The 13,494-nt window shown below is 32.4% G+C and overlaps 2 protein-coding genes and 1 long non-coding RNA gene across 4 annotated transcripts; 2 read left to right on the top strand and 1 right to left on the bottom strand.

Annotated features, from left to right (window-relative positions):
• The first annotated feature begins 3,862 nt into the window (after positions 1–3,862).
• On the top strand, positions 3,863–5,597 carry GA20OX1 (2-oxoglutarate (2OG) and Fe(II)-dependent oxygenase superfamily protein). 2 transcript variants are annotated; one of them, NM_118674.5, is made up of 3 exons: positions 3,863–4,589; positions 4,781–5,102; positions 5,206–5,597. In NM_118674.5, the coding sequence occupies exons 1-3, from the start codon at positions 4,039–4,041 to the stop codon at positions 5,464–5,466; spliced, it is 1,134 nt and encodes a 377-aa protein (NP_194272.1). In that variant the 5' UTR covers positions 3,863–4,038; the 3' UTR covers positions 5,467–5,597. The 2 variants fall into 2 exon arrangements, with proteins under 2 accessions (NP_194272.1, NP_001328762.1); NM_001341731.1 differs by having other exon boundaries at positions 4,781–5,597.
• A 3,329-nt stretch (positions 5,598–8,926) lies between these two features.
• AT4G25410 (basic helix-loop-helix (bHLH) DNA-binding superfamily protein) lies at positions 8,927–10,787 on the bottom strand. The gene is made up of 4 exons (NM_001341730.1): positions 10,452–10,787; positions 9,930–10,289; positions 9,720–9,845; positions 8,927–9,332 (listed from the first exon to the last, which is right to left on the bottom strand). Exons 1-3 carry the CDS (start codon positions 10,674–10,676, stop codon positions 9,765–9,767), a joined length of 666 nt encoding a protein of 221 aa, NP_001320062.1. The 5' UTR covers positions 10,677–10,787; the 3' UTR covers positions 8,927–9,332; positions 9,720–9,764.
• A 630-nt stretch (positions 10,788–11,417) lies between these two features.
• Positions 11,418–11,680, top strand: AT4G07375. The gene has a single exon (NR_142136.1). It is a non-coding gene; the product is annotated as an other RNA (long non-coding RNA).
• The last annotated feature ends 1,814 nt before the right edge of the window (positions 11,681–13,494 follow it).

The following is a 13,494-nucleotide window of genomic DNA, read 5'->3' as shown; positions in this document are numbered from 1 at the left end:
AAAGTGAAAAAGAGGAGAGAACAACCTAGAAATCCATTTTCAAGGTTCCATTATTTTTCTTGATTTCCTTACGCATTAATTAATTATACTGTGCTAGACTTTGTGCGGCACCCATTCACTCATAAAAAAACTTTCAAAACTTACACACCAATGGGAAACTTGTGTTAAAGAAAAACAATCAGCCTATATATATAACTAGAAAAAGTAACAAATTAATTTTTAGGTTTGTGGATAAAAAACCTCGAACATATTTTGATGAAAGGAAATAAAAAGTAATATGTTTTAAGTTAACATTGTTAAACCGTAGATAGAAAACAAAACAAATATCGTCAAATCACTTGGTTTGATGCTTTGTATATATTCTCATTAAAACCCACCCAAAAACTTAAAAAAATATCGTATAACATTTGACATTGCCTTCAATTTTTGTTTTGTACATTCGAACTGTAAAAAAGGAATTTCACTCATTTGGTCATCACAAATTATGTCATCGTTACTGTTTCGTGATCTCAAATGAAATAAGCTACTGTATAGCTTATACTTATAACTTATAAGGGATTTAACGAATTTAGAGTTGAGACTTTCTGAAAACAAATATTTTTCGAATAATAAAGCTACAACATCTCTTCTAGGTTTTTTTGGCGATGTATAACCCATCATCCTAACTTTGTATTCTTATTTTTATAAGTACTTTAGTCACATTATATGGTATGTTCTTAGGTTGTCAGTATATCAAATCAGTAATTTGTATACACACACACCTTATAAAATGAATGGAAATCCTATATATGATGAGAGACTTCAATTTCCTAAGTCGTAGACTAATGCATAAGAAAATTATGTACTGTGTAATCTTGATCGTACACTTGTTCCTTCTTGTCATTTATTTCAAGTAACAGTTTAAAAGTTGCATGATTGAGTTGAGGAACTGCACATGTGTTGCTCCTCTCTGTTTTCAACGACAGAAAGCTTTTAGCGTCTAGAGTGTCATTATTTACAATTCGAATGCTAGAAATTATTTTCAACCTCTAGTGGTCCAATGGTTAAAGATCGTTAGTTTATAACGGATAGAGTGATAGATATCCAATGTGCTTCCATGTTTTTTTATTTATAAAAATTGTGTTTCCATGTTAGTCACCAGAAATGTGTTATTACGATCTTGAGCTGAGATGCAGATATATATATAGGTATAGTAGGAGATCGGTTAGTATAACTGTTAGGACGTGAGATCTTTAATCTTTATGGCATATTACATGATCTTCGTAACTTTTTTTTTGTTGTCGTAACTAGAGATTTCTTTCATGCTTTTTTGTCTCCTTTTTGTTTTTATAGATATCTTCTAAATGGCATATACCAAATTACCAATCTTAAACAGTGAGACATGCTTTCAGCGTCATTAATTAATTGGGGATGGAGTAATGTCCTTTTCTAAGAAAATCAAGAGAAAGAAAACAGATCTATTTCAGATCATCTATGCCCCCCCAGTTTCTAGTGTGCTTAGGTAAGAGATCAATCTCTCGCTCCTCCTCCATCTAATAATGTCAGAGACAGGACATAAAAAGCATGAACTGGTTATAGTGGATCAATAAGAGGATTTTAATTGGAGCTACTATTTGCGACAAAAACCCATGTCTAATGGTTGTCCTTTATAGGTCCAGCATTGTTGGGTCCTTCAATATCTCTCTCTCTCTTCTAGTAATTAAGAAAGAGATAGCACTTGAGCTCATATTAAAGAAGATGAACACATTTGGTCGGCCCCCACCTTCTTTATAGCAGCCCTACTTAGTTGTTAGTACTTCTTTGTCCCAGGATTGGATCAAATGTATAAGACTATAAGAGGCTCAATGAAAAAAATGGCTCTAATTTTTTGTTTAAATTGGGATTTAAAAGTTACTAAACCTTATTTTTCAATTTTTATTCCGGTTAATCTAGATGTTTCGAACCTATGCTATATCTATCTTAGAGCCGGAATCAACCTTTTTAAAAATATCCCTCCAAATGGAAACCGAACTCTTGTCTCACTACGTTATTGCCTTACTTGGTTCGGTAATGTTTTTTTTCATCAATACTAAAACTCTTCTTCCAAAAATTAGGCTCTTATCATACCGACTCTAGCATTTGCACCTTATGCCGACCATGCTCATGTCTCCTCTTTAATTGATCACAATAATTCATTAGTTTATTCCATCAGATTTAACATATGTAAAATATAAGACATAGTGAAACAAAATTCTAACATAACCGAACCAAACTGTAACTGAACCAATCAAATTGAATTCAACCAAAATTAAAATTTATATTAATGTAAGTAATAGTTTTAAATGGTTAATAAACAAAACTAAATCGAACTCTATCTGAACCCAAAAACAAACTGAAATATACACCTCACACTAGAGATATGAACCAGTCTAAATATAGTCCAAAATTTTTATATCTTACTAAAAATTAGTTGATTAGGTTCAAACGTAATAGGAGGATAGAGGAAAACAAAAATTCACCGAAAGAAAGAAAAAAAAAAACGAGAAAGTAAACTCTAGAGAGAGGGAGAAAAACAGAATAACAATGTGGAACCAACACTTCCATATACATCCAAAGAACCTTGGGAAGCTCTTTTGTCCTGCCAACTATAAAAACAGACCCCCCACCAAAAAGATCCACAGTTTTTTTTTTTTTTTGTTTAAAATACAAGTATTATCTTATTTGTTTTTCTTTTATTTGCTCCAATTCCCAATGAATAGATTAGACAATCTTGGATTTGTCTGTACCCCGATTTTCTAACGTCTTATTCGGTTAAGCGGTAGCAAGACTAATACGAGTCCGATAAATAATTAACTCCCTTTAGTTTATCATCAGTCATAAGATCTTATGAGTTAGTGTTCATGTTATATATCATCTTTACTATTTAGTTTTCTTTTCTTTCCAAAGGATCATCTAAACCGAAATTTGACAAATCTTTAAATCCATCGATAATCTGATTATCGGATTTTCTAATGAATCACAAATTTAACATCACTTTTGAATATTGTAACAACAATTTTAACTTTTAAAACGGAATTGAATCCTAATTTCTCAATCACCCAGCCACTAAGTAATCTTGTAAAACATTATTAACCATTTAAAATTAATAATTCTATTAGACTGATTTTATAAAATTATAATATGAGTAGATAAGAAATATGTATTTTATCTAACAATGTTAAAATATAAGTATGCAGTAATATGAATGTAAAGGTTCTTATGATAAAATATGGATAAATTACATATTTAGTCAGAAATTATTAAATTTATCATTTGATATAATTATTTAATTAATTAAATTATTTTGATTATGTAAATGATTTAATATGCAACTACGTAATTTTATTTTATTATAAATCTTTAATTTCAATTCAAGAAATATTTTTATATGAAAATTAAAATTTGTGCCAGTTTTGAATGAATGGTTAGAGCTATAATCTTTAAGGTATCCTTATGTATGGAGAAATAGAAGGGAGTAAATTCAAATAAAATCAACCACCTATGACTAGTAAGCTATACATTATTAGTGGAATAGTGGTAATTGTCCATGTTGCCACACAACAAACATGTAGGGAATCGATAAAAGACAGTTTTCAACATTTTCACCATTTCAGTTAAAAAAAAAAATAGCTTTGCGTACAAAAAAAAAAGAAAGACAAAAGACAAAAAAAAAAAAACTAATCAATATGTTAATTAGATTTATAATATAAAATTTAGGAATGATTCCACCACTGTTTTTGTCAACATCATTCCACCACTTGTTTTAGCGAATTTAACTCCATTACAGTGAATAATCTAAAAATCCTTTACTCTTTTGGATTATATATCACTCGTGGCAAAAGTATTGATAACTCCATTACAGACTATAGTATTGTACTACTAGAAAACAAAAACAACAAAAAAAGAAGTGGACAACACTATACGATCGACTTAAATGCTTGCTTATATAAAGACTAAAAGGACCATTGGTTCCCGTATCTCCTCGCAATACTACTACTCACTTTACTATAATCTCTCAAAATGGCCGTAAGTTTCGTAACAACATCTCCTGAGGAAGAAGACAAACCGAAGCTAGGCCTTGGAAATATTCAAACTCCGTTAATCTTCAACCCTTCAATGCTTAACCTTCAAGCCAATATCCCAAACCAATTCATCTGGCCTGACGACGAAAAACCTTCCATCAACGTTCTCGAGCTTGATGTTCCTCTCATCGACCTTCAAAACCTTCTCTCTGATCCATCCTCCACTTTAGATGCTTCGAGACTGATCTCTGAGGCCTGTAAGAAGCACGGTTTCTTCCTCGTGGTCAATCACGGCATCAGCGAGGAGCTTATTTCAGACGCTCATGAATACACGAGCCGCTTCTTTGATATGCCTCTCTCCGAAAAACAGAGGGTTCTTAGAAAATCCGGTGAGAGTGTTGGCTACGCAAGCAGTTTCACCGGACGCTTCTCCACCAAGCTTCCATGGAAGGAGACCCTTTCTTTCCGGTTTTGCGACGACATGAGCCGCTCAAAATCCGTTCAAGATTACTTCTGCGATGCGTTGGGACATGGGTTTCAGCCATTTGGGTAAAAGTTAAAACAGAGCAAATAATCTAAAAAAGAAAGAGATAGAGAAATCAAACATTTAACATGTCTTTTGTCTTTTCCTCTGTTTTTTTTATATAGAAAACGTCTTAAACCAATAACCGGTTTCTTCTATACCGACCACTGTACCGTAACTGTAGAAGACTTATGTTAATGTTGGTTTGTGGTTGCAGGAAGGTGTATCAAGAGTATTGTGAAGCAATGAGTTCTCTATCACTGAAGATCATGGAGCTTCTGGGGCTAAGTTTAGGCGTAAAACGGGACTACTTTAGAGAGTTTTTCGAAGAAAACGATTCAATAATGAGACTGAATTACTACCCTCCATGTATAAAACCAGATCTCACACTAGGAACAGGACCTCATTGTGATCCAACATCTCTTACCATCCTTCACCAAGACCATGTTAATGGCCTTCAAGTCTTTGTGGAAAATCAATGGCGCTCCATTCGTCCCAACCCCAAGGCCTTTGTGGTCAATATCGGCGATACTTTCATGGTAACCCATTTAGATTTTTAAAAACCTCACATCTTGGTTAGATATATACAGCCTTTGGCTAGGTACCTCCATATACTAAACTGGGCTTAATATTGTTTTGTAGGCTCTATCGAACGATAGATACAAGAGCTGCTTGCACCGGGCGGTGGTGAACAGCGAGAGCGAGAGGAAATCACTTGCATTCTTCTTGTGTCCGAAAAAAGACAGAGTAGTGACGCCACCGAGAGAGCTTTTGGACAGCATCACATCAAGAAGATACCCTGACTTCACATGGTCTATGTTCCTTGAGTTCACTCAGAAACATTATAGAGCAGACATGAACACTCTCCAAGCCTTTTCAGATTGGCTCACCAAACCCATCTAAGAAATAAAATATTCATGTCTTGTCTTGTTAGTTACTAGTATCTTCTTTATATTTCATGTATGTATATGGTAATAGGCAATAACACCTTTTAGCATCTCATTTATAAAATCTATCCGTTAAACTAAAATACTTAATACGCACTCACAAGTATCTAACAAATTCTATCAAAGGAAAAAAAACTTTTCAACAAATCAAGAAGATATGTAAAGATCATCCATTTATGTTTTAACGAGGATATCAGATCAATTGGTTTAGCTAATAGCAAGTTTAGGGAATGGGGGATGAAGAATCAATACAAAAATAGTGAACACACCACTATGACAAGTGAGTACGAATTAAGGTTAAAGAGGAATTATGTTCATCATGCATCATCTTGGGGTTTCATCAGAAAATAAATAAACATATGGGACACCATATATAAGTAAGTCTATATAGAGCCTAACTAAGAGTGCTTTCTTCCCAAAATCGTAAGATTCCAACTCCCAAATGATAGATTGATTTGCGTTTTTTAGTTCAAAGTAACCGCATTATTGATTTTCATGTCCAAGCAAAAAAAAAAAAAAAATCAATTTAGGGTGAAAAAACTCCACAAATATATAAACATGTGGTCTTGTTTCTGTAGTTGGGTCTCTAGGAAACAAACACTTTATATCGATGTCACATGTTGTTTATTTTTGGTCGCCACTAATTGCAGCATTTTTAACCAGTTTTGCTAATTTTAACCATGTTTTTTAGTCCAGAGCAATCGAAACAAAAGAAAATTTGAAAACAAGGTCAAAAAAGGGATTAAGCTGACGAGAGGCATAACCCTGACCCTAAGAAATATCGAACATAATTGAATACTTTTCACCGTCTGTTCTTCTTAAAAGATTTTGGAGAAATATCTAAGAGAATTAACTTCCATGCAGTTCAAAATATTGACCCCTAAAACGATGACATCTAATAACAACCTTCACACGATCTGATCTGATCTTTCTCCTATTTGGTGAGAGTACTGTTTTGTGAGTTAGCTTTCGGGTGTAAAACTACTCATGGCTTTTACCACACACACACACAAAAAAAAAAAAAAAAAAAATAAATAAATAAAACTCATGGCAATTCAACAGTGAAATTTTTGAATTTTTAATGTTTTGAACTTTGAAGTATCAATCATACAGTATATAGGTTGAGTAGTTACATGGGTTTTGGGCTTTAGTCATGTCATATTCTAGATCCGCGTTTAGTTTATTTTGAAAAGTAACATTTTTTTGGGACGTAACCTTTTTATTTATGGGCTAGTAATGGGCAAGTCCACTATTTAATAGGTTGATAGCCCATCCGTCCATTTTAAATTTGACCATATGATAATCATTTATTTTAAAATGTGGCATGGCCTGAAAATCATGTGTTTTTTTTTCTGCAAATTTGGATATTTCTGCTAACACTATATCATGATATCACATATATGCAACTATTTTGGTATACAAGCAGAAAAGCTTCAATATTATCTTTATATTTATCAAAAAAGCTTCAATATTATTATTATTTGATTTACTTTAACGTACAACTCAACATTGACCTTAGGAAGTAACATAAAACAATAGACGGAATAGCAAACCAGTTAGGTCTGTATGTTTTCACATGTGTACTTTTTTTTTTCACACGTCACACGTGTACTTGTTTTGTAGAACCTTTTTGTATCATATATACAACGATTGTTCACCCAAAAAATCTTGGATTGGGTTGGTGAGAAATCATCCTTAAATGATAATCTATTGACTGGAAACACAGATATACAAAACTGGATAAATCCATTTCTGAATCTCTGGGACATGACACCAACTGATCGAGAAGTACATGATTGTGAACGTGTGCATGAGGATATGTTTGGCTACAAATCACTGTCATATAATAGTGGGCTTAAATTAAACAGTAAACACCACAGGACATGCACACAAATAAAATAAGTTTTGGTCTATACTTATACGTAAGAAGTAGGAAAGATGTACACATATTAATGTCTTGCTCTCTAATTATTGCAGTGGAATTTTTATTTATTTTTGGTTTAATTACTAGATCCGTGTACAAACATTATCGACGAAATTAGCCAACTGAAGAAAATATAAAGGTTTCCTTTTTATGGCTTCTTATTGTTATTCTCTTTTTGTGAAATGTTGTTAGAAAAAGACAAAAAAAGAAATAAAAAGAAATAACGTAATCCCCTTTTTGAAATTAATGTACTGAACATTTCTTAATGCCATCAAAACACTTCGAGTCATGTAGTTTATATTTTCAACTGATATGAGATGGAGTTAATGTTTCTATTTTCAATATTGTTGTTATTTATTAGTTTGGTTGTTAACTAGTTGGAAATAATATGGGTTTAAATATTATTAATTCTCATTAATATATCGTCTGGGATTTTCTTTATCGGAACACTATCCGATTTGAAGATCATGAATTTGTTGGACGGCATCTCAAGTTTTGATTTAAAAAAACATTTTTTAACAACCACACATTTAAATTAAAAAATAAGACTCCTAGTTGATAATTAATTAAATTACCAATAATGATATAAGATATCAAACGAATATTAGTGAGATCTTAACCACTCATCATGCGTATCTCTTAAAACATTTGAACTACTGTCAACTTCGCTTAAGTTCGTGACATGTATTAATTAAAGTGACTATTTAGATCTAAAGTAATGAGATTTTATTAAATAATATGTGGTCGATCTGTTCATATGCTTATGGGTACGTATGAAAAGAAAAGAAACCAAGATTCTGGGGATATGTATAATACTGTGTCGTATCGTGAACTACAAAAGAAAGTGAGATTTTGCAAATTCAAGATTTAAAAATAGAAAGGTGGTTCTCTGCATTGAATCTTAGGCTTTTATCTATGGCAATTTTGTAATATGCTTCTTATTTCCGAAAAAAATATCGTAATTAAATATCATAATCTTGTATAAATAATTTGTCTGACTTCACATTTGCTATGTCATTTACTCATTTGATGATGTGAGGCCTTGTGCTTATGAATTAAATAGTTATTTAAAATTTCAAAATAGTGATGGCATTTGTATGTATGTTTATTTGTGTTAGGGTTATCAACTCATGCACGTACATTCAAACGATCTTTTATTGTGTGGTTACTGGTTAGTATTACCATCTGTTAGTTATTTGGAACTTCTATTTTACCACTTTCGAATCGCCCAAAGGATTGGTTGTATCGAGGTTAGTGCTACTACTTCATATATAGTCTCTCATCTTTGATATATATCGTAGAGATAACAGTTATGTTACTTCTCAATTTTCGCAGTTTTATGTGTGAACAATTCACATAAAATATCGAAATCTAATTCACCAATGTGGTACTGATAGCGTAGAGAATAGTAGGCTAGAAACAACCTAGCAGATTCTGACTATTATAGAGCCCAAAAGATGGTTCTCACCTACCCTTGCTTCATACTTATCTGGTTAGAACTAGGCGATATATATATATTATGCTATTGTATTGGCCTTTATTTTACTATGCCCTTCCGGATTTTCCTTCTAATACAGGTCTAAATGATTCATGGATATGTATTACAGAAAAACTTATTTTCCATACGAGAAAACCCAAGAAAACCTAACAATGGAGTGATACAAAATGTTATAATGAAAGGGAAACAAAAAAATGGCTTGCCCGTGAGAAAAAAAAAATCTCTACTGAAAACATCAGACCCTTGGTCTTTACGGCGGCGAATCATGGTGAAGTTATGATCTACCCCATGAAGTCACTTGAACTTGTTTAAACCAAAGCTACACCTCAATCCATGAATGAACTTTAACACCTATGCACCTTGCTCTCATAACGAAATTTCAAGAAGACTTTGATTTTTTCTGCATCAAGTATACGGTGAGATTAGTTCATTAGAACATCAACCATAGTTATAATGTTGTAAAACACATGAACAAAAATACACCATATCGAACATTGCTAATATTAGTCTTCCATTGATATATGAACTAGAACCATGTGAAATTCTAGTGTTTATAATTATATATGACTTTCACATTAGTTCTTAACTTCTAAGTATATATAAGTTCATGAACAAGAAAACAATAATTGGAGCAACAAACATATGATATCTACAAAAAATACTGTTTTATATCCACTAACATGCAAGGCTTCAATACCACATCTAAAAAGGACAATAATTTGGAAATGAGTTTCTATTTAGCTAAGCTCATATAACGAATGAAGAGCTCGGGTAAAAGAGATCATACGATGAGGAAGTTCTTTAGGACTACGAATGGTATGTTTCTGCATGATTAGTACCCCGTCGAAAGTATCAAATCCTCAACTAGCTTCTGCTGCAACCATAATAAGTCTATGCATCCGAAACTATTAACCTGTATTGAATATAGTTAAATGTAATGAAACCCTAGATTAACTTCCATTGACATGGCATGTTGACATGTTGTAACCAACCATACCTCTACTTGAATAGTGTGCATGAGCCTATCATTGACTCTTGTAGTGAAGGAGCTCATGACTTCAAGCCCTTTCTCCTGAATTGTCTCGAGCACTTTTGATAGTGGCAAAGCTTCGGGGCCTGAGGAGTTGCTGCTCACTACCACTTCTAAACCGCTCACGTGTGGTTGCACCATCACAGTCGCCGGCTCCGATTTGCCTACATCGGATCCAGTTTTTCCTGGATCCGGATTCGATTTATATCCTTGGCCGGTTTCTCTACTTAACTCGTCTCTTCTTGCACTAAGTTCTTTAATCCGTGCTTCCGTGTCCTTAATGAAATTTACCGCTCCATTTACATGATCCGACACAGCTCTTTTTCCCTATAAATAAAGATTAAATACAAAACTAAATTAAATACAAAAAACGACATATTCACAACCCTAGCAGCCAAATCTCACCAAATCTTGGTTTCTTCGAACAATTGATATAACGAAAAAGTAAATAAATTTGAGAGAAAAGAGTGAGTAATTAAGAATATGAACCTTGATGTATTTAAGAGGTAAGTGAGTACGAAGAGTAGCAAAGAGTGTAGCCATTTCTTGTCTTCTTTGGCGTTCGATGTCGCGGTGGAGAAGCTTCTTCTTCTTCTTATTGTCATCTGTTTCATGGGCCGTACCGGAGCCGCCGCTGCCGCCACTCTCGCCGGCTGAGCTAAACGGTCTCTGTCTCTGGTAACCTTTTGGATTAAGATTCTTATAAGGATCCATAGTTTGACACTTTGAGCTTTACCAGTGTCAGATCTCCAAAGGATTTTGTGGTTCTGTCTTGTGATAATTTAATTTCCTTTATTGTTTACTTGTTGAATGATGGTGCCTTAAAGAACCAGATGGTTCTCTATGTCTCCTTAGGTGAGAGGGAGGACCATTATTTAAATATTAAATAGATACACAGTAGGAGGACCAAATAATGCAGGTTACGGAATTACTCTTTTTTTTTTTTTAAATAAAATTGAAATAGTTATCAGTTTTTTTTTATTTCATTTATGGGATGAGCCTCGGGCTTGATTTGTAACAAACTAGTAGAATACAACTTATAGTCAATATATATACATAACAAAATAAAATCCTCTACAGTTTATTTAATTAAGAGAATTAAAACACATAATTATAAATTTTTGAAATTAATGTCAACTTAATAATTTATACCCTCCAAACAGCTTTTGTCATACCATCATCCAACACAAAATTTCCTTTATGTGAAATACCATTGCGAATCCATCTCTTTCCATGAAATACAGAATTAGTATCTAAAACGCAAACTGTTGGAAAAAAAAAAAAACCATAATGCACATTTTCTCTAAAACAAAATTATATTCTCATACAACTAGGAGGAACTGGAGAATATAACTATTTGACAAATGTCGACGTGAAAGTGCAACCATGTCTTAAGATTCGGATACATGAAAACAAAACCTCAAATCTCAACCGTTGATGATGTTGCGATGGTCGCATGTGGGCTCCGATCCTTTCTTTTTATTTGCACCTGCTCACACTGCAACTAGTCTTTTCACATGTTTATTAAACGTCCATATCCATTGCGTATCAGATATATAATGCTAAAGATATACTGTTCTTAAGAAGATACTATTTCAATATAATATGCTTTGAATATAAAAACCATGACATCCCTCCACAGTTTCCATTATTAAAAAATAATCCTTTTGGTAAAGGTTATCCTTTCAAGGCAAAGCAAATCCTTCTTCTCTGTCACGAATCCCTTGTTTTTTATATATATGTATATACGCATATTAAGAGCCACTATACTATAAAAGATAATCTCGTTGGATGTTTGACCAAAGTCTTTTCTTTAGGGATGTGTGTTGTATGCTGATATGCTCAATATACGCCATAAGCCATATTATGCCTGATATTAGCAACTTTTATAAACCAGATAAATTTGTAAAAAGAGAAAAATTTCATTCACTTATACTATACATTACGTTAAGAAAATGGATAGAGTTTTAAAGTTATAAGAGCTGGTATATAACAGTTTATATACAGTAATATTATTACATGCGTACAACCGCAATAATGTTTGCATATTATAGTCATGATAAAACAAGTTAACTATTTATTATGTAAATTATTTTTAAGACACGTTTCTGCTATAGTTTTATTACATGAGATGCATTTTTCCTATATCCCAAAAAGTACTATCTGATAGTTTTAATCTTATAAAATTAAAATTAGAAGCACGTTGTTATATTTACGTGTATGACCAAATGTCGAATCATGTCAACTCGATGATTGTCGGAAAATATGGATTATGCAAAGTTAAATTATTCCCTATCAGGCGATCGTACACACATGCCTTGTAGGAGTCACGACTAAACTAAAGACATCTCTTTAGACTTGTATATCTGACGGTTGCGAATAGAAGCCGCTATTTCTACAGTAACAACCAATTATTTCTGCAATAAAAAGTTTTAACCAATGATTTTTTTTATTTTTTTTATTTAAGTTCGTTCAAACGAATTAAAATATGTGTTTGGGGCGAAGTATCCTAATGATGTGGTAAATTATACAATTATATATTGCTCTTTTAAATAATTGTATTGTATTTCAATAGTTATTCGTAATAGATCGTTACAACAACATATTTACAATATATCTCCAGCTAAGTTCTCTATATTGACGCTATATTATTTATTAGGGTCATCAAAATTTATGATGAACTTTAGTTCTAAATAGATATGATTTCAAAATTTAAGAAAAGAAAAAAACAAATTGTGAGTTTTAAACAGAATCACCAAATATAAACGACTTTGGCCATGTGTTAAAAGATCACATTTTCTAGACCCTACTTGGCTAATTAATTCCGCCCAAAACCCCAAAGCTGGTCACTGTAGAAAACTAAACCAAAGTTTTCTCACTCTCTCTTTTTTTTTCAACAACCAAGTTTTCTCACTCATTTTAGTTGCTGAAATTGTTTACCAAAATTTAAGTCTAAGAGAAAAGTCAACAGTTCCAGAGTTCAAATATTTAAATCGATCATAGATATGTAGCGGTTTTCAACTAAGCGGCATATAATATACATTCCCTATGTTTTACTTTTTGCATCGACTTTATAGTCATTAGCTAATTTGTGATTACAGATCTGGAGTGCGTATCACACAACCCTAATTAACCATTTTCAAGATTCAAATTTGATAATTTTGTAACAGTGCGTACACAACAAAGTAAGTTTGTAACAGTTCTTTTTGTCAACCAAAAGTACTTTCTAACAGAAACATTACATATTATTTTTAAAAAATATCCGTCGCTGATAAATTCGCAAATTGTTACTTTTAGAAAAACGAATTTCACATGTTTAGATTTCTCTGAAAAATGGTTTTTCCTTTGCCTCATGTTTCTTGTCTTTTGCATATTGCAAATCAATTTCCGACTCAAATTTTCAGTATTATATAATCTCAAAATCTGTTAATCATTTTTTTTTCTTTTTAACCATTTTGTGTATACCCATCAATCGATGAGTTTTTAGAAAGTTAATATTATTTCATTTTTCTTTTCGTGTATTCGTCCGGAA

The sequence above is a fragment of the Arabidopsis thaliana genome, chromosome 4 (assembly GCF_000001735.4).
Source record: "Arabidopsis thaliana chromosome 4, partial sequence".
In the NCBI taxonomy this organism is placed as follows: domain Eukaryota; kingdom Viridiplantae; phylum Streptophyta; class Magnoliopsida; order Brassicales; family Brassicaceae; genus Arabidopsis; species Arabidopsis thaliana.
Note: the sequence above shows the minus strand (reverse complement) of the source record. Positions and strands in the feature narration are given on the sequence as shown.

Bases quoted from the DNA above. Each gene is read 5' to 3' on its own strand.
- GA20OX1 (NM_118674.5), top strand. From the start codon at position 4,039: ATGGCCGTAAGTTTCGTAACAACATCTCCTGAGGAAGAAGACAAACCG. The intron at 4,590-4,780 runs GTAAAAGTTAAA...TTGTGGTTGCAG, and splicing joins CATGGGTTTCAGCCATTTGG to GAAGGTGTATCAAGAGTATT. The intron at 5,103-5,205 runs GTAACCCATTTA...ATTGTTTTGTAG, and splicing joins ATATCGGCGATACTTTCATG to GCTCTATCGAACGATAGATA.
- AT4G25410 (NM_001341730.1), bottom strand. From the start codon at position 10,676: ATGGATCCTTATAAGAATCTTAATCCAAAAGGTTACCAGAGACAGAGA. The intron at 10,290-10,451 runs GTTCATATTCTT...CTTTATTTATAG, and splicing joins TACCTCTTAAATACATCAAG to GGAAAAAGAGCTGTGTCGGA. The intron at 9,846-9,929 runs GTATGGTTGGTT...TATTCAATACAG, and splicing joins TGCACACTATTCAAGTAGAG to GTTAATAGTTTCGGATGCAT.